The 19,936-nt window shown below is 42.7% G+C and overlaps 1 protein-coding gene across 1 annotated transcript in view; it reads left to right on the plus strand.

Annotated features, from left to right (window-relative positions):
- Positions 1–19,683, plus strand: part of LOC126222260 (coiled-coil domain-containing protein 13-like) — a 79,223-nt gene extending 59,540 nt beyond the window's left edge. The window contains exons 8-9 of the mRNA XM_049942183.1: positions 2,390–2,609; positions 19,537–19,683. Of these exons, the coding sequence (XP_049798140.1) occupies positions 2,390–2,609; positions 19,537–19,683 (367 nt within the window). The remainder of the gene's footprint in view (positions 1–2,389; positions 2,610–19,536) is intronic.
- Positions 19,684–19,936: the final 253 nt, after the last annotated feature.

Here is a 19,936-nt window from a genome sequence, read left to right on the forward strand (position 1 = left end):
CATCGATTGACTCATGCATAAATCTTTGAAAATTTCGTAGCATTTAACATATTACAAAATTAACGAAACGAGGCAAAGTAGCAGACTTGTTTCAGTTTGTTAGAAGAGTAAGCTTCTGAAACTTCGAAATTCACCGCTGCAGATGACAGGTTTACCACATTTGTGCCATATATTTTTTTATGACATAAATAGCAGTCTTTCCAAATTTCATTGTTGTAACTGCTATAGTCCTGGAGTTATAGAAAAACTAGTTATATTTTTTATGTATTACTATGAAAGGCTCTTCTTGCGCTTCACAGTTAATTTTATTCCTCTCATATTTTGTGAGCCTACTCACTACTATTAGGGGGAAGGTTTGTATCCTCAGCTGACAAACTCCCATACTATTTGTCAGAATATGTTGCCATTGGGTCTGAGACGCACAGATGTACACGAATACCGAGTACGTGACTCCACCACTTTCTTCCATTAAAAAAAGTTTATAATAACAACGCGAAAGCTACACTGACCCGTCATGACCGTGTCTGTCGTCATAGCAGCGGATAAATATGGAGTTATTAAGACTTCATTGTGAGCTGAAAAAGACATCTACACCGTGTCCAATCGACGCTAGTTTAAAACAGCGTTACTGCTCGTGGCGTCCAGCAACTCGGCTGCAGCTGTATGTTTGGAGGCGCTCTGTGGCAGGCATTTACTGACACCAGCAGTAGTCAGCATTCCGAGATGGCGCCAGCTCGAGCATGTGTACGCACGAGGCGGCTGCATGACAGCCTCTAGCCTTTGCACTACGAATAAATTTCTTGAATTTTCTCTGTGTTTGTATATATCTTTGACAGGTGGGTGTGTGGAATTTTTTAAATTCAGGTCATAGTACTTTCACACAGAAAACAAAATGTGTTTGAGAGAACAGCAATAAAACATTTACATGTTCAGCCTCATAGCAGAATCCTCTGGTGTGTATGTTGGGACCTCAGATGCTTTTTTTCTCTCTCATTTCTTCACTTCCTTCATCTAATTCTTCTTCTTTTATTCTTTTGTTTCTGACACCGCTTATCACGACTATGATACTGTTGCAGTCAGATTGTTCTAGCAAAGTCTGCAATATTGTTTCTGCTCTCAAACCTTGTTGTATCTCAAGTGATCTCAAACTTTTTATACTGAGTGCATTCACAGCGCTAATAATATCTAAATCCACTTTCGTTTCGGAAACTGAACCTACAAAAGGTATTTGTCCCATTGTCATGTTGAGGAGAGATTTATTCACATTACGTATTCCACCCTTAGTATTCCCTTTTGTAGCAGAAGTGAATCTGTGATACGTTGCGAATATTTCTGCCATTTCTTTGAGATGGTTTCATGACTAAAAACCAGACGCACAGAAGTCAAGAAACTACACAAACTAATGTTACACACCTGACTCAAACAGCGTTGAAGCCGTTCACACATGGGCCGAGATAGCTGACGTGGACATGGAGTTGTACGAGTTTTGAGAGGTCATTTTCGGTTACTTCACGCTGAGAAGGCATGAACGCGCATGAAGTTCTGCGATATTTCACCCCTGTGCTACGAAACATTGAACAAGTAAGAAGCAAGTGCACGCTCTGCATCGAAATTTTTTCCATCAACGTCAAATTTTCTGGTAACCTGTTTTTCATTTCTTCAATTAGACTTACTAAAAATGTTATGCACCGATTAAGAAACATTTCTTTGTCTTCCCGTGGTAATTCTTTTTCTCTGATTTCAAGCAACTGCTTCTCAAGGTGGAATCCCAGATAACTTCTTCGATCGAAGAAATCACGAATATTTTGAGTAAGAATATTAACTTCTTTTCAGGATGTGGATGAGGCGGAGGAGGACAGGTAGGGGGGTGTACATGGAGGGGAGCAGGAGGACAGGGAGGGGGGAGGAGGTGAACAGGGAGGGGGACGGGAGGTGGGCAGGGAGTGGAGAGGAAATGGACAGGGAGGGGGAGGAGGAGAAGGAGGGGGTAGGCAGGGGGATGCACAGGGACAGGGAGGGGAGCAGGAGGAGGACAGGGAGAGGGGAGGAGGAGGTGGACAGTGAGGGGAGGGGGAAGTGGACAGGGACGTGGGAGGAGGTGATGGGCACAGAGAGAGGGAGGAGAAGGAGGCGGTGGAGAGAGAGTGGGGAAGGAGAAGGAGATGGCCAGAGAGAGGGGAGAGGGAAAGGAGGAGGAGGATGAGGAGGAGGAGGAGATGAACAGGGGGACGGGTGACGAGGAGGTGGAGAGGGAGGGGGGGAGAAGGTTAGGACGTATATGCAATTCCCATACATAATCAGCAATTGAAAAGCATTGACAGGTTCGTTAGTATTCTAAATTTAGCGGAACTTGAGTCTATGGTGGCGTTAAGTGTGACGCCGGCGGCAGGGTGGAGGGCACCGTGTGCGGCAGCCCGCGCAGCGCGCCCTCGGAGTGCGGCTCTGGCAGCTACGCGCCGGCGCTGCAGGCCGCCGAGGCGGAGCGCCGCCGCCTGCTGGAGCAGGTGGCCGTGCTGCACACGCGCATGGACGAGCGCGAGCAGGCCGCCGCGCAGGCCGACGCCCGCTGGCGCCAGGAGCGCGCGCGCGCCGCCCAGCTGCAGACCAAGGTAGGCTCCCGGGGGCGCTTCTCGTGTCTGGCGACCGTGACAGAGAAAAGCACTGCCGACAAAAAGTCGGTCACCTCCACCAGGCATCCCGCTAATGCCCCGTAACACCTAGCCTTAATAATGTCCCCAATTCGGCGAGGAAGTGAGTCCATAAGATTCTTCAGTTATGGCATATCCAGCTGAAGCAGCATTAATGATCCTGCGGCGCTACCAGATCGCGGGATGGTGAATATACCTTTCATCAACAGTCGCAAAAACTCCCAGACATTTTTTGTGCGATTAAGATAAGGTGACTTTTTGTAATTTATTGGCTTTCGGTACGAACTCATACAGCTGTTCCAACACTGGTAATATGATTCTACAGTTTGTTTTGACAATCTAGTGTACGGGTTGCTCCATTGATCGTGACCGGGCCAAATATCTCACCAAATAAGCGTCAAACGAAAAAAATACAAAGAACGAAATTCGTCTAGCTTGAAGGGGGAAACCAGATGTCGCTATCGTTGGCCCGCTAGATGGCGCAGCCATAGGTCAAACGGATAGCAACTGCGACTTTTTAAACAGGAACCCCCATTTTTATTACATATTCGTGTAGTACGTAAATAAATATGAATGTTCTAGTTGGACCACTTTTTTCGCTTTGTGATGGATGACGCTGTAATTGTCACAAACATATAGCTCACAATTTTAGACGAACAGTTGGTAAAGGTAGGTTTTTTAAATTAAAATCATAACGTAGGTACGTTTGAACATTTTATTTCGGTTGTTCCAATGTGATACATGTACCTTTCTGAATTTATCATTTCTGAGAACGCATGCTGTTACAGCGTGATTACCTGTAAATACCACATTAATGCAATAAATGCTCAAAATGATGTCCGTCATCCTCAGTGCATTTGTCAGTACGTGTAACGACATACCTCTCAACAGCGAGTAGTTCGCCTTCCGTAATGTTCGCACATGGATTGAGAATGCGCTGCCGCATGTTGTCAGGCGTTGTCGGTGGATCACGATAGCAAGTATCCTTCAACTTTCCCCACAGAAAGAAATACGGGGACGTCAGATCCGGTGAACGTGCGGGCCTTGCTATGCTGCTTCGACCAATCCACCTGTCATGAAATATGCTATTCAGTACCGCTTCGACCGCACGCGAGCTATGTGCCGGACATCCATCATGTTGGAAGTACATCGCCATTCTCCCGTGCAGTGAAACATCTTGTAGTAACATCGGTAGAACATTACGTAGGAAATCAGCATACGTTGCATCATTTAGATTGCCGGGATAAAATGGGGGCAATTATCCTTCCTCCCATAATGCCGCATCATACATTAACCCGCCAAGGTCACTGATGTTCCACTAGTCGCAGCCATCGTGGATTTTCCGTTGCCCAATAGTGCATATTATGCCGGTTTACGTTACCGCTGTTGGTGAAAGACGCTTCGTCGTTAAATAGAACGCGTGTAAAAAATCTGTCATCGTCCCGTAATTTCTCATGTGCCCAGTGGCGGAACTGTACAGGACGTTCAAAGTCGTCGCCATGCAATTCCTGGTGCATAGAAATATGGTACGGGTGCAATCGATGTTGATGTAGCATTCTCAACAACAACGTTTTTGAGATTCCAGATTCTCGCGCATTTTGTCTGCTACTGATGTGCGCATTAGCCGCGACAGAAGCTAAAACACGTACTTGGGCATCATCATTTGTTGCAAGTCGTGGTTGACGTTTCACATGTGGCTGAACACTTCCTGTTTCCTTAAATAACGTAACTACATGGCGAACGCTCCGGACTCTTGGATGATGTCGTCCAGGATAGCGAGCAGCATACATAGCACACGCCCGTTAGGCATTTTGATCACAATAGACATACATCAACACGATATCGATCTTTTCCGCAATTGGTAAACGGTCCATTTCAACACGGGTAACGTATGACGAAACAAATACCGTCCGCACTGGCGGAATGTTACGTGATACCACGTACTTATACGTTTGTGACTATTACAGCGCCGTCTATCACAAAGCTAAACAAGTGGTCCAACTAAAACATTCATATTTATTTACGTACTACACGAATATATAATAAAAAATGGGGGTTCCTATTTAAAAAACGCAGTTGATATCCGTTTGACCTATGGCAGCGCCATGTAGCGGGCCAACCATAGCGCCGTCTGGTTTCCCCCTTCAAGCTAGACAAGTTTCGTTCTTTGTAGTTTTTTCGTCTGATGCTTATTTCGTGAGATATTTGGCCCGGTCACTATCAATGGACCACCCTGTATACATTAGTTTAAGTCCTGCCCTTGTACGATGTTACATAGGCTTAACAAAGGACAGAATTCGACATGAAAAAAATTTTACATCCACAGTACAGTGAAACGAGTAAACAAGGCCAAAATTTTAACACACTATACGCACACGTAGTATGCCGTAAAATCCTACTGGTAACACAGTAAAAAATGATAAAATAGCATACGTACATATTTGGAATCTCCCCATTTCAATCGACATTAATGATTATGTCTCTAAATTAACAACAAAATGTTCTTATCTAGGTACTATATAAATTGTCTTAATGCTTCAGACAGAGAAATGAATATTTGTGCAGCTCTAGAAGTACCATGTAGACAGATCATGAGAATAGTATACAATAACCAGATTTGTGTTTTGCAGCCACACATGTCCATTCACCAGTATTCAGACACTTACACAAAGGATGTACTTAGAGATTCATTTATAGGCTGAGTGTTCCACATGGTGCTGAGTAGCCACGACAGAATAAGGACAGTTAATTATGCTTGCTCGAATTCTAATTATCAATAGCATTAGATAGCAGCACTGGGAGTTATAGCTGGATGTTGTCACTCTTAAGCAACTCGTATAATATTTTATACGTTTCTCTATGATTGGGTACTAACAAGATTTGGAAGCTTTTATGACCAGCAGCCCAAAGATTACATGTAAAGACACTTACGTGATACATGTTCCGAGGAAAATGTGGGAATATATAGTTTGGAGCTTCTCCCTCTCCGCAATCGCATAGAGAGGTTATGCTTAGCCTGAGACGACAGAGGTGTTGAATTCCCAATTATTAAATTTCAGCCGTGCTACAACTGCCATGAAGCTCCTTGATGTTTGTGCCTTATCATATCATGGTACTCTTGGAATCGTGGGACGAATTACTGTGTATTTACTGCTTTTGATTTTAGATGTCGTAGATCATTCCTCTTACCAGTCCTGTGAGAGGAGCTTTCTGTCCAGTGGTACAATGTCTCTGAGAGAGAATTTATGATATTTAATACCACTAAGGAGAGATGTCTGCTTTGCTAGGCTATCTACTTGTTCATTTCGAAATACCCCAGAGTGGTCTTTCAGCCATACCATCACGATGTTGCGACAGTTTCGCTGCACCCGAAACACAACGTGAACCATTGCTGCAACTGTGAGGTTGGGACAGCTATTGTGGTGGCGCCTAATCAGTTGCAGGTCTGACATACTGTCAGAGATTATGACTACTATATCAGTTGTGGTCGTCTGTACGAATGTCGGGGCTTCCAAAATGGCAACCAGCTCCGCTGTCGTAATAATGGAGTGTGGATCCAGCTTATATGGGCCTCGTTGTACGCTTTAAGGTACCCAATAAGTACTGCCAGCACCTTCCCTAGACTTGGACCCGTCTGTGTACGCTATGCGTGCAACGTGATAATAAGATCTGAATTCCATCGTCGTTGTGTTAGTTGGACCCTGGTTTTACACGTTAAACTGGTCCTGGTACCAATATGCAGAACCGACATTTCGTATGGTCTGTGGCAATGCGGTGTAACAGGACGTTTCCACATCTTGTGCCTTAATTTCAGCGTCTACAAGAATTCAGCCGTGATGTGTGAAAGTTGCTTATTTATGCAGTATCATCCGCTCACACAGTACGATGTTAATTCCCCGGATTTTTTCGTCAGGCGCCCGATACTCGTCGAGAGAGAGAGAGAGAGAGAGAGAGAGAGAGAGAGAGATCGCTTGATTTTACCGGTCCAGTCGAGGTACGTTACGGTGCGTAAATGCAGCCCTGTGAACCCGCTGTTGTCATCTTGCAACAGGAAGTGTCCACAGCATGCTCATCATGAACGTGTAGCAGAAACGGTAACGTTTGGCGATCAGGAATGTTTAATAAACATTCTGATCCATATTTTACTGCTACATGAGTGTGTGGACTCTATTGAAGGTACGAAAAACACCCCTAAATTGTGACAGAACCATCTCGAACCAAAAATACATACTGCAGGTTACGTGCTTCTTTGGACCATCGGTGCAATCGACGTTTTGCACTAGTTGAAAACAGGCAATGAGGCATTGTATGACACTTCACGCATCCAGTCAGTTTCTATTTCCTTTGGCCCATTGAAGACGAGCATTTTCACATGGTGCCCTGAGAAATGACCTTCCGCAAGATACCTGACTCCAAACTCCATTGCCTGCAGTTCCGTACGCAATGTTCGCTCGGAAACTGATTGAGATGGAATCCATTCACTGACAGCACAAATTCTTGCCACGGTTGACAGCGACTGTCATTGACAAGGTGCGACTGTCCGTCCCTTTCGATTAGTGTCTTGTGACGATTACTGTTCTTACACCAGGTTACATGATATCGTGTGCAACACTATTCCTTACAGACACTTTGGTCAGTTCGCGTTGGTACAACAACAAATCAGGCAATTTCATTCACCGTGTGGTGATGAGCACGTCCAAACACGATAGCAGCTTTCTGGAATTCTGTCACGTCTACCCATCTTACTACTCTGATTCCATACAATCGACTGGCATATAAACACCATACCTATGACTTACGACAGCGACGGAGGATGACGTGACCGTGTCGTACCACTTCTGCACAGTCTACATCGCACTTTAGCCATCACCCGTACTTCTTTAAGGAGGTGACTAATATTTTCTCCAGTGAACTTATGTACCTCTGTGCATTTATCTCCATTTTAGATGTTGTATACCACTTTTTTCCCACGAGAGACAGGAACTGTACATTGGGATCAAGGGAGCCCATTGCCGCAGCGATCTTCGACACAGAGAGTCGAAGTCCGCCTCGCCGTAGCTTACACGGATGTGAAAGCTGAAATACCGCCGCACAGTGAACCAAAACCTTGATGTAATAGAAAACTGGACATAAAATTCTGCAAAACTGTGTTCTCATGTCGCTGATTATTAATCCGATGTCGGAATTTCAGGATTCAAAATGTTGGTTACAATATGGCGGTTCAAAAATTATACATGAAGTATATTCGACTAAAACTTCAGATATAAGGTATTATGAGATCGCTGATAACGAATTCGGAGTTGAAATTGTCGTATTGAAATGTTTTATTCGGTATCTTAGATTATTTAATCGAAATAGTAGCTTGGGTTGTCCACTGAGAGATGGGTCGAAAAGTAAATCTTTTACTTCAGGTGACATCTGTTTACCGTCTTCAGGTGCCTTTCTGGAAGCTCAAAATAAGTGCATTCGAAGACGTCAGAAGCCGATGGAATACGGCAAACGTCGTTTTCTCACGGGAATATTTGCGCGTAAAATCTCCTCGGTAATGCCGGCTATCCTTATTTCGAGCTTCCTTTGCATCTTAAGATAGCCCACCAATCGGCAATGGAGCATCACAACTATGTGGACTGATGTCGACGTCGGGTACCATCAGTATAATTCTACATTCCGTCTTGCCACATTCAAGCAGTTCGTTTTAAATTTCTCGGCAGCAGTGGCATTCTTGCTTGGCGTTGTCTGCATACTTTGCTCTTCATCATCAGCACCTCATCAATCATCAAAATTTGTGTAGTTAACTGCGCATCGTCAAAAAAGTGTCTAGCAATAGTACCATCATTTGTTGTACCTAAACCGAGCTTGGGAAGGTAGGTCAGCAAATAGAGATTGCGTTTAAAATCGCTTTGAATTTTCGCTATGCGAACCGTGATATGCCGTTTCCGCTCTACAGACCTGAAACTGTGACTATACAGCCGCAACTTAATTGTTAGTACCTGCTGCCCATAGTTCTCGCACAAAGTCAAATATTTGCCTACGTGTATAGGTTTTCTGAACGGAAAGTGGATGCCGAACAAGAAATCATTCAAAATGTTCATCACAGAATTATCAACAATACATTGTTTATTGACTAATTTTCGAATTAAGCAATTAAACAATTATTTAGGAGATTGTTAAGTAATTTGTTAATCGTAGTGCGATACTGCACAATAAGTTCCACAATATTTTGCATTACTACAGAATATTATGCGTTGTTACACAATAACTGTGTACTGTATGGCACTGTTGCAAGGCAGAAAACAGACTGTCTACTAAAAACGCGCAAATATGTGCATGAAAATACATTGTAATTCGTTAACTGTATAATTAAGGCAGTACGCGAGCCATTTAAAAAAATACAACCATTCAGAGGAATTTTTGTGGCTTCTAAATCGATATACGTCACTGCAACGATTGAAAATTCCGTAAACATATCTCCTGGAGTGCTGCCCAACTTATTTTATACTGACAATGGGCAGAACCACTGTCATATAACAAATAGGCCTCACAAACCTTTTTGTGAAAATTGTGTCCCTATCATATTCACTGTTTACCAGCCACTGTCACAGGATGTATCACATCGACTAGTGACTGTAATGCCTCCACAACATTGGACTAGTATGCACCAGTGGCATGTACACAAGATTTCGCGAGACTGAAGATGAAACACGCACCTTTTTCTGTTTCTATTCTGTCCAAGTTTTGAAGCGAGTTGACCTACTGCGCGTCGGTTGGAATGTTGCTGTAGAACAACTACAATTTCCGTAGAAAAAGTAGTTGTTTACTGCAAGAGGTCTTATCATGAAGAAACATAAAATATTGGAAAGAGACAGTTCGTGCTACGCTGTAGGTAGTTCCAGATTAAGTTCCATCACTTACACTGGACACCATTAAGAAATCCTGAGAACTTTTTCAATTTACTATAAACGTCGGTGGTGTCCTCTGTATAATACTGGAGCCATTCTTTTACTTGGTGGACATCAACGTGAACAGACATATAACTGTGAAAGAGAGAATTGCTCCAACTCTGAGGTGAGTACAAAATAAACCGCTTTGTTGCAAAAGCATAGATTTTTTTTAGCATTGTAACAGTTTTCTAATTACAGATACAAGTGTGTTAATCAAAAAACAGTGTAATTTTTGAGGAATTTTGTATCTATCAAGGTATTGCATCTGTTAACATTGAAAAATCAATTTTTTAAAATTACAGAATTGTCAGATCTTACGATCTTCTTTCGATTTTTCGTGTAGGCTAAAACGAACGTCCTATGTGGTTACCCCCATTTCTGTGCAGTGTTGAACAGTATTCGAGTGACTTTTTTTGTCCTGTGACTTTCTTCTCATGTAGTGCAAAATTGTCAACATCTCTGTTACATATTTTATCCCAAATGTCGAATTTTTTTAAAGTCATTTTAATTATCAGGTGTTGAACAGCCCCACAGTAAGGCTCTAGTCTACACATCAGCAATGGAACTTTTTTGTTGAATAGAGCCACTGTTTTCTCCACCGTCAGACACCCACTGAATGCTTTTACTGTACTTGCTCACGACTGGTGGCAAGTCCTGCACTGCATCCCGTCCGAGGGCTCCCATTTGACTAGACGGCAACAGTGAGACGAAGATGAACCTCTGCAGCTCTAGTGTGAAAGGACGGGAATAGTTCAGTGTTGCAAAGACACTTTGCTTCGCCTGATTGTGGCTGGATACTTGATCACCCGTGAGAAAGACTGCTCGGGCTTCTTTCTGCTGAAGCCATTATCTATTGTGATGTTTTTTCCTTAGATGAGGAGACATACTTAAAGAGTATAGGAGGGCCTATGTGAACAACACATTGCTATAGGCTATTTCTAGGCGATCTTAATCTCCTGGCAAACATTTAAAATTATCACTAGCATGAGCGGTGTTAACGTCCCCAAACTCTGGCGATACTTTTGTGCAACATAGACCGTTCGAGAGCAACACTCATTTTTTTTAACAAACATTATGAGGAGATTATTTGATAGGATCCATTCCAGCGACCATAATGGCCACATCATGTGCCTTCATATTCATATGCCTCAGTTTGTCTCACAAGGCCTGAGTGCACCCCGCTTGCCAACAGAGTTCGGCAGACCGGATGACCACCTATCCAAGCGCTAGTCCAGCCCGACAGCGCTTAACTGCGGTGATCTGGCCAGCCGCTGTGACCGAGCGGCTTCAGGCGCTTCAGTCTGGAACCGAGAGACCGCTACAGTCGCAAGTTCGAATCCTGCCTCGGGCATGGATGTGTGTGACGTCCTTGGGTTAGTTAGGTTTAAGTAGTTCTAAGTTCTAGGGGACTGGGGACTGATGACCTCAGATGTTGAGTCCCATAGTGCTCAGAGCCATTTGAACCATTTTTTTTTCGTTGATCTGACGGGACCAAGGCCGCGTACCTCCAAAAAGGGCTCACGTTTATAGCAACTGTTATCTTTTCAAAATTTATTAACTTCTTAATGAAATGGAATAACGGTCCACAAAAATTACGGAAAAGTACCTCTACACCTACGTATGGTTAATAACTGTTTAATGTCTCTCGTCTGCCCCTGCATCACACATAAAACTAATAATAAAATTGAAGCATTCTTCAATAAAAGCGAATTCCTATCTTATCTATTGTTTCAAAGTCTTCCTATACATTAATAACGTCAATATGTCTACACCTACGTAGGTACTCCGCAAACCACCATACGGTGCGTGGCGGAGGGTACCCTGTACCACTACTTGTCATTTCGCTTCCTGTCCCACTCACAGATAGAGCGAGGCAAAACCGACTGTCTGTATGCCTCCGTATGAGTCATCATTTCTCGTATCTTCGTGATCCTTACGCGTGATGTATGTTGCGGCAGTAGAATTGTATGGCAGTCAGCTTCAAATGCTGGTTCTCCTAATTTTCTCAATAGTTTTTCTGAAAGAGAGCGCCGCCTTCCCCCTGAGGATTCCCATTCGAGTTCCCGAAGCATCTCCGTAACATTTACGTGTTGTTTGAACCTACCAGTAACAAATCTAGCAGTTCGCCTCTGAAATACTTCGGCATCTTCTTTCAATCCGAGCTGGTACGAATCCCAAACACACGGGCAGCACTCAAGAATAGGTTGCACTAGCGTCCTATATGCCGTCTCCTTTACAGGAGAACCACTCTTTCCGAAAATTCTCCCAATGACCATTCGTCTTGCTTACCACATTTCTCGCATGCTCGTTGGATTTCATATCGCTTTGCAACGTTATACCCATATATTTAAACGACGCGACTGTGTCAAACAGGACACTAGTAATACTGTACACGAACATTACAAGTTTGTTCTTCCCATTCATCCGCATGAACTTATATTTTCCCCATTTAGAGCTAGCTGCCATTTACCACACCAACTAAAAATTTTGTCCAGAGCGTCTCGTATTTTCCTACGGTCACTCAACTTCGACATCTTACCACATATCACAGCATCATCAGCAAACAACCGAAAATTGCTGCCCACCCTGTCCGCCAAATCATATACGTGTATAGAAAACAACAGCGGTTTCATCACTTTTCCCTGGGGCACTGTTTAGAAACTGAGGGTGGAGTACATGTATTATGCCTGTCTGAACGTCACATAGTCACAGATGTGGAAAAGGTAAATGCAGGTTGATAAAGCTTTCAGCACAAGTAAGTAGAGACACTATGGAGAGAGGAGAAGTTGCCATATACACTGAAGCGCCAAAGAAACTGGCATAGACATGTAAACAGGCACAATACGAAGCTGCGGTCGAAAACGGCTATTTAAGACGACAAGTATCTGGTGCAGTTCTTAGATTGGTTACTGCTGCTACAATGGCAAGTTATCAAGATTTAAGTGAGTTTTAAGGTGGTACTATAGTTGGCGCACGAGCGACGGGGCACAGGATCTCCGAGGTAGCGATGAAGTGGGGATTTTCGCGTACGACCATTTCTCGAGCGTAATGTGAATATCAGGAATCCGGTAAAACATCAAATCCTCGACATCGCTGCGGCCGGAAAAAGATCCTATAATAAAGGGACCAACGACGACTGAAGAGAATCGTTCATAGTGACAGAAGTGCAACCCTTCCACACATTGCTGCAGATTTCAATGCTGGAGCATCAACAAGCGCCTTTCCTGCTGAAATTAGGAAAATAATAAATTCGCTCAAAAGTAAAAGCTCACATGGAACTGATGGCATTTCCAACAGAGTACTAGAAGCTTATTACCAACAGATAGGTAGGGTTCTCAGTCATATATGTAGTTGCTCACTGAAACAGGGGATTTTTCCAAGTAGACTGAAATATGCTAATGTTAAACCATTGCATGAAAAAGGGGATGAATCTGAAGCTAACAACTACCGTCCAATCTCACTTCTGACAGTTTTATCCAAAATTCTTTAAAAAGTAATGTAGTCAAGAGTAACATCACATATTTGTAAAAATGAAGTACTAACAATACGTAAATTTGGCTTTCAGAAACACTTTTCGACAGACATTGCTGTGTATGCTTTCATTGATCAAATGTTAGATTCTTTGAACAACCGAATGTCATCCATTGGGATATTTTGTGATCTCTCAAAGGCTTTTGAGTACGTGAATCATGAAATTCTTCTAGGTAAGCTTAAGTGTTGTGGTATGAGTGGGACAGTGCACAAATGGTTCAATTTATATTTAACTGGAAGGATGCAGAAGGTTGAAACTGACAGTGTAGATAGTCTGCAAAAATCAGCAGAGTCCTCTAACTGGGGAGGTATTAAGAATGGTGCTCCATAGGGTTCAGTCTTGGGCCTATTATTGTTGTTAATATTTGTTGATGACTTGCCACTCTACATCCACGAAGATGCAAAGCAATTGGTAGAAACACATTGATGATCGGCTGAAACAGTTAGGTTCAGCTACTTATATTATTAGGGTTATTGCAAATTTTGGCGATAAACATATCATTAAACTATTCTACTATGTCTATTTTCATTCACTGCTTTCAGATGGCAACGTATTTTGGGGTAAGTTGTCATTAAGAAAAAAGTATTCATTGCACAGAATAACAGATGGAGCCCATTCACAGTACCTTCTCAATACACATATTTACTTATGAAATTTGTTATTAATAACCCATACCCACTTCAAAAACAATAGCGAAGTGCATAGAAAGGATGATCTTCACTATTCTGGATTAAATCTGAATTTGACACAGAAAGGGATTAATTATGCTGCCACAAAAATCTTTGGCCATTTGCCAAAAAGCTCTGAAAGTTTGACAGATAGCCAACTAACATTTAAGAACAAATTAAAAGAATTTATGAATGACAACTCCTTCCACTCAATAGGTGAATTTTTAGATAGGAAGTAATAACTGTAAAAAAATTAATTATACTGTGTAAAGAATACTTATGTTAACCTGACACGTTCCACATCATTACTAAATGTCGTATTCGTGATCTATGGAACAAGTACGAATGTAATCTACTCCTGACGATACCTTTGTTACTGATGAACACTCGCCGTCGAGGACAACATACTGTGTTTATTACTTAAGAAGCCTTCAAGGCACTTACATATCTGTGAAGTTATTCCACATGCTCGTACCTTCGTTAACAGCCTACAATGGGGCATCGTGTCAAATGCTTTCCGCAAATCAAGGAATATGGACTCTGCCTGCTGTCATTCATCCATAGTTCGCAGTGTATCATGTGAGAAAAGGACAAGCTGATTTACGCAGGAGCGATAATTCATAAAACCATGCTGATTCGTGGACATAAGCTTCTCAGTCTCAAGAAAGTTTAATACACTCGAACTGAGAATATATTCAAGGATTCTGCCGCAAACCGAAGTTAGGAATATTGGTCTGTAATTTTGAGGGTCAGTTCTTTTACCCTTCTACTGCTATACCAATGTACTATTAAACTGCTATAGACTCACCGGACAGAAAAAATTAGTCACCCCAGTGCGCAAACACAAATGACTCGTTAAGTGTTTACCGCACAACCTCTACATGAGCGTAAGGAGGTAACGATCAGTGAGAAAAATGGTTCAAATGGCTCGGAGCACTATGGGACTTAACTGCTGAGGTCATCAGTCCCCTAGAACTTAGAACTACTTAAACCTAACTAACCTAAGGACATCACGCACATTCATGCCCTAGGCAGGATTCGAACCTGCGACCATAGCGGTCGCGCGATTCCAGGCTGTAGCGCCTAGAACCGCTCGGCCACTCTGGACGGCGATCAGTGAGACATTTGTGTTTCAAGCGGACATTGTACGTTGATGCAGGTAAATGTAAGAACGTGACAGAGAGGCACAAAGGGGCAATCGTGTTTGGCCGTGCAGTGTGTGAAGTTGCTGAATTTGTTGGTCTTTCGCGGCGGACTGTTCAGCGTGTCAAGAAGTAGTGTAACGCACATGGTCACGAAACACGACGTCAGAACTGCGGTCGGAAGAAGATCCTGACTAAGAGGGACCGAAGACACGTTTCGCAGCTTATGAATCAAGGTCGCGTCCGAACCAGACAGGAACTGCTGCAGGCAATGGAAGTCCATCCCAGCCTATTACAGAGGGGTAACATGGCGACGGGAACTGCATCCAATGAACATTTTGAGTTGGTCACCTCGCAAGAGGCCATCGCTCACACTGCCACATGAAGTTACGCGTCTTCAGCGGGCTGTAAATCATCGACCATGGGCAGTAGCTGATTGGCGGAACGCAATGTGGTCTGACGAATCACTTTTTTTGCCTATATTAAAATGACGTACGTCCTCGAATCAAGTGAAACATTTCATCCTGTATGTGTGCAAGGTCAGGCTGAAGCCGGAGGTTGGTCTGTGATGTTTTGGGGGCGTTTTTTTTAGTAATGAATTGGATTCGCTCGCCGAGATTACTGCTAACATGAATCAGCATGTTCATTTAAAAATTCTGAATGATCAGGCGTTGTCTTTCAATCAACGTCTGTGTAATGAGTATGCTACTGATACCCCTATTTTTCAAGATGACAACAGCAAAGACCATTGGGCTATAAGAATATATGACTGGTTTTCTGGATACTCCGCCGGCCTATTGCATTTCGATTGGCCTGCAAAATCACCTTACTTGAACCCCACAGAAAATATGTGGGACTTGTTTGAACAGCGGGAAAAACGCCGACATCGGCATCCCCGCAGTTTGGTGGGATTGCACGATCAAATTCTCAGAGGGCGCCTTAACCTGGATGCGACGTACCTGCAAACCTAACCAAATAAATGGTTATCAAGTCCAGGGGCGGCATTACACGGTACTAAATGATGCCTGTAGTGATTTCTCTAATGATTAATTTTTTGTCCAGTGAGCTTACGAAGAGGAGTTGTTGCTTGACGTTGTTACCAAAAATATCGAGAAGTTCTTGACCAGTTCATTTTAAATTTTTACACGATACTTCGGTCGGATATGGGCTATATATTTTGAAAGATATATTGTAAACAAATATCTGTGTACTTCATAACGCGGAAACGTTGCTATCAAAAATCTCCAAAATTTCTTTACTGATTTACTTCAAATTTCTACGCGATACTCTAACAAACATTCGGACGGACATAGCCCCCCCCCCCCACACACACACACACACATATGTGGAAAAACGTTGTTGGCAAAATTCTCTGAAAGTTCTTAACCGATGAACTTCAAAATGTTACAAGAATCTCTAATAAACTTTCGGACAGGAATAAGCCACATAAGTTCTTATATATGCTCTAATGAATAATCAGATGCCCATAAGCTATTACATTTTCAATACACATTGTATATAAGTATGCAAATAAAATATATAAAGAGGGAACGTTGTAAGACAATTGTCGAAAACTTAGTGAACTATTTACTAGAAACTTTTCATGATACTGTAATAAATATCAAGACAGACATAGGCTACGTATTTTTTAAACAATAGTATAAATGTTTTCTGTTAAAATGGAAAGAAAATTATGTGCTGTGAAAATGTGGAGTTTAGCTTTTTTCCTGCAGGCAGTCTGAACTATAATAGCGAAGCATTTAAACCATTAAACAAATTATTCCTCTCATAAATATTCTTTCTCCTTAAATATATATATTTTTTAAATGTACACACAACTATGTGCTTTATAGCAGTCGGTTTTCATAGAAAACAAGAAAGCTGTATTTATGGCTTAGCGGCTTGTGATTGGAGTACTACCATAGACTCTCAGTCATCACAAACTTCGTAATTCTACCCAGCTCCAGGTTAAAACAATGCGAAATACTGTCATTAAAGCTACTATCCTCTGAGACCCATCAGCAGGAGAGGTCTCTCATGCCCCGTATACCAGCGATCTCAACTGATTCATCCACTCATTTTAAGCGACTTCAGTTCCCAGTTAAGTATTCGTTGGCAGTAACAACAAACAAGGCTCAAGATCAGAGAGAAGAGAAAGTGGTGATGGAGAGAAAGCGGGGTGGAAATGAATGTAGAGAAGCGGGAGGGGGAGAGACACACAGAAGCGGGGGGAGGAGGAGATGGAGACAGAGATGGGAGAAGAAGTGATGGACAGAGAGAGGTGGGAGAAAAAAGTTAAGACTAATCCAATTCCCATACACATTTATCAGCTGCGAATCACTGTCAGGTTCGCTAGTTATTTATTAAATTCCACCCCCTCCTCCCTCTCTCCCACAGAGGGTGTAGCATCTCGAAAGGACGGACATAAGTCTAGAGTTTATCGCCCTGTTGACATTAATGACTTCATGAACAAGGAATTACCTATGTTGAACACGAATACGATAGAAGACAGATTGAGATTATTTTGAAGCAACTGCCTCATCGTTTGTCTGAAGTGCGTTTGCTCAATAGTAGACAGTTTCATTAGTCAATCCACACATGCATTTGGACTCCGATCCCTAGGAAAGGGAAACCCGTGCGTTTATCAGTTCCTTGTTCTCAGAGAGGACTCAAGTAACACTTACCTGTCATCACCGATCGATACAAGTCAGGCCGTTTGCCACAACATGTAATGCTGCATCTAATGCTGCATCTAATGCTCTATCACAGTATAATATTATAATCGATTTTTATTACTGTGAGATTACTTATTCAGCTGCTATATCTGATTAGTATTCAGTGTACTTCACAGCAACGTTCACATATACGGCGGCGCACTTAAGATTCAGGGCTTCATCACTACAAAGGTTACATGCATGGCACAATACTTCTTGTAGATAGGACTAAAAGTGCTGTTAACAAACCGGTGAATAATTTCAGTGATATTCACGAGAAAATGTAATTAACTTAAAGCATGGAAACAATGGCAGCATTTATTTCTGGACTTAAAGTAAGGAGACAGTGACATGTGGATGCATTTAAAGTTTTTAAAATAGACTTGCTGTATCAGCATGCAAACTTCTCTGTGAATGCGGCTAGCTTTTGGTAATACACTGTCGACTGTCATACATTGATGGAAACTGAAAGTGCTACACCGTGAAGCAACGGTCCGATATTTATCAAACCTTGTAGCGATGTCCGTCAAATAAGAGGTAATAAATAATTAAGCTTCCGTTGCCATCGGAATTGATGACTCTTTCGACATCAGTACCATATGTGACACCACAGGCATGAATAAACAATTGTATTTGTTTCAGTAAGAAATCAAAGAGACTGTCAACTTCTTTTTCACTTTTGTCATACCTCAAATACACGCTGTTTCAGTTCAAAAATATTGCTGGCTGGGGACTTGTTTGAAAGTATAGGTCTTCCAATAAAATCGTAGACATCCTATGCATAACAAATCAGGAACTCTGGCAGACCAGTCAACGATACGTATATTCATTATGGTGCACGAGGTGAGAACTGCAAAGTGGTATCCTGCTGAAATGTGCCATTTAATACACTGTTCATAAAGGATATGACAACAGGGTTTAACATATTTGCCTCATACTGGCGATCATTGAGCCTGGCTTAAGCAATTACCAGATCACTCTTCTTCTGATATCCAATAGCTCCCCACCCTATGATTCAATGATGGGTCTCGAGAATCACAGTTTTCGTGACCTTTATCCTTCTATGGGAACGTCAGCTTCGATCTGACGGCCGTACTCAGAAGTGAGACTCTTAGCTGAACACCACAACATGTCATTCAGTATCCTAGTTGACTATGGCTCTACACTGTGCAAGTTTCTATCCACTGTGGTATGGTGTCAGTAGCAAATGATGCATGGCAGCTCAAACCCAATTTCCAGTAATCTATTCATTACAGACGCCGTCTTCCTGTATTTCCAGTGTTATCATCTGTGTATTCGTCAGAACTCTTCTAACAATCCTATTATTTCCACGTTGTATAGTCCTCACGGAAGGACCTGTGCCTACTCTCCTTGCTACAGTCCTGAGACCATCTCGTCACCGCTCATTCTACTGTCATTGCACTACAGCCATGTCTTTGTGTGGTCTATTGGCAATGAGTCGACCTTAGGTCAAGTCCAAGCATGTATGTGCACATCTTGTCAGAAGGCTGAAATGCGACTTCCACTTGAAAAGTTCTAGTACCGTTAGCCACACCCAATAATTACAATGTAACTATACCATTTTTTATCGGTTAGACTAACTTTTTTTCTGTTTTGAAAATATGCTCGCATAAGGATGAAATTTTAATCAAAATGTCCCACAGGGTTGGTGTTATCAGTTTGTTAACATTCAGTCAGTGTGTTAATAGTACAACACTTGCCATGTCCATCAGTGTAATTGTGATGAAGAGAATTGTGCAGATTGGTATGTGGATGGCAGGTGGAGCGCCTGGAACTGGAGCGCCAAAGCCTGGTGAAGGTCAGCTGCTATCGCGGGCCGGCCAATAAGCAGCTGCAGCAGCAGCTGCTGACCATCGAGGAGCGCCAGCAGCTGGAACTGCTGCAGGAGGAGGTGGCCCTGCTGCACACCAGGGTGGACGTGCTGCGCAGGGAGAAGGAGGACGACCGCGCCAAGTACCTGTCGCTGCTGCAGCGCTCCTGGGACCAGGTGCCTTTCTTCTTGTCACCTTCAGCCTGAGACCCTCTGACGCAGCTCTTCACACTAGTGTACCTCACACAAGCCTCTTTATCATAAATCCACTTGAACCTACTGACTGTAGTCACCCCTTTGTCTCCCTCTACAAGTTTTACAACCCCCCCTCCCCCCACACTGCTTTGTCCTGTTCCCAAATTGATAATGGAAGTCACCCCAGTGGCACACAGATATGCCTCTTTGTACTTTTATAATAATTGTGTGAACGAATTATAATAATGATGTATATCAGCAGCCA

Source organism: Schistocerca nitens, chromosome 1, assembly GCF_023898315.1.
Source record: "Schistocerca nitens isolate TAMUIC-IGC-003100 chromosome 1, iqSchNite1.1, whole genome shotgun sequence".
In the NCBI taxonomy this organism is placed as follows: Eukaryota; Metazoa; Arthropoda; class Insecta; order Orthoptera; family Acrididae; genus Schistocerca; species Schistocerca nitens.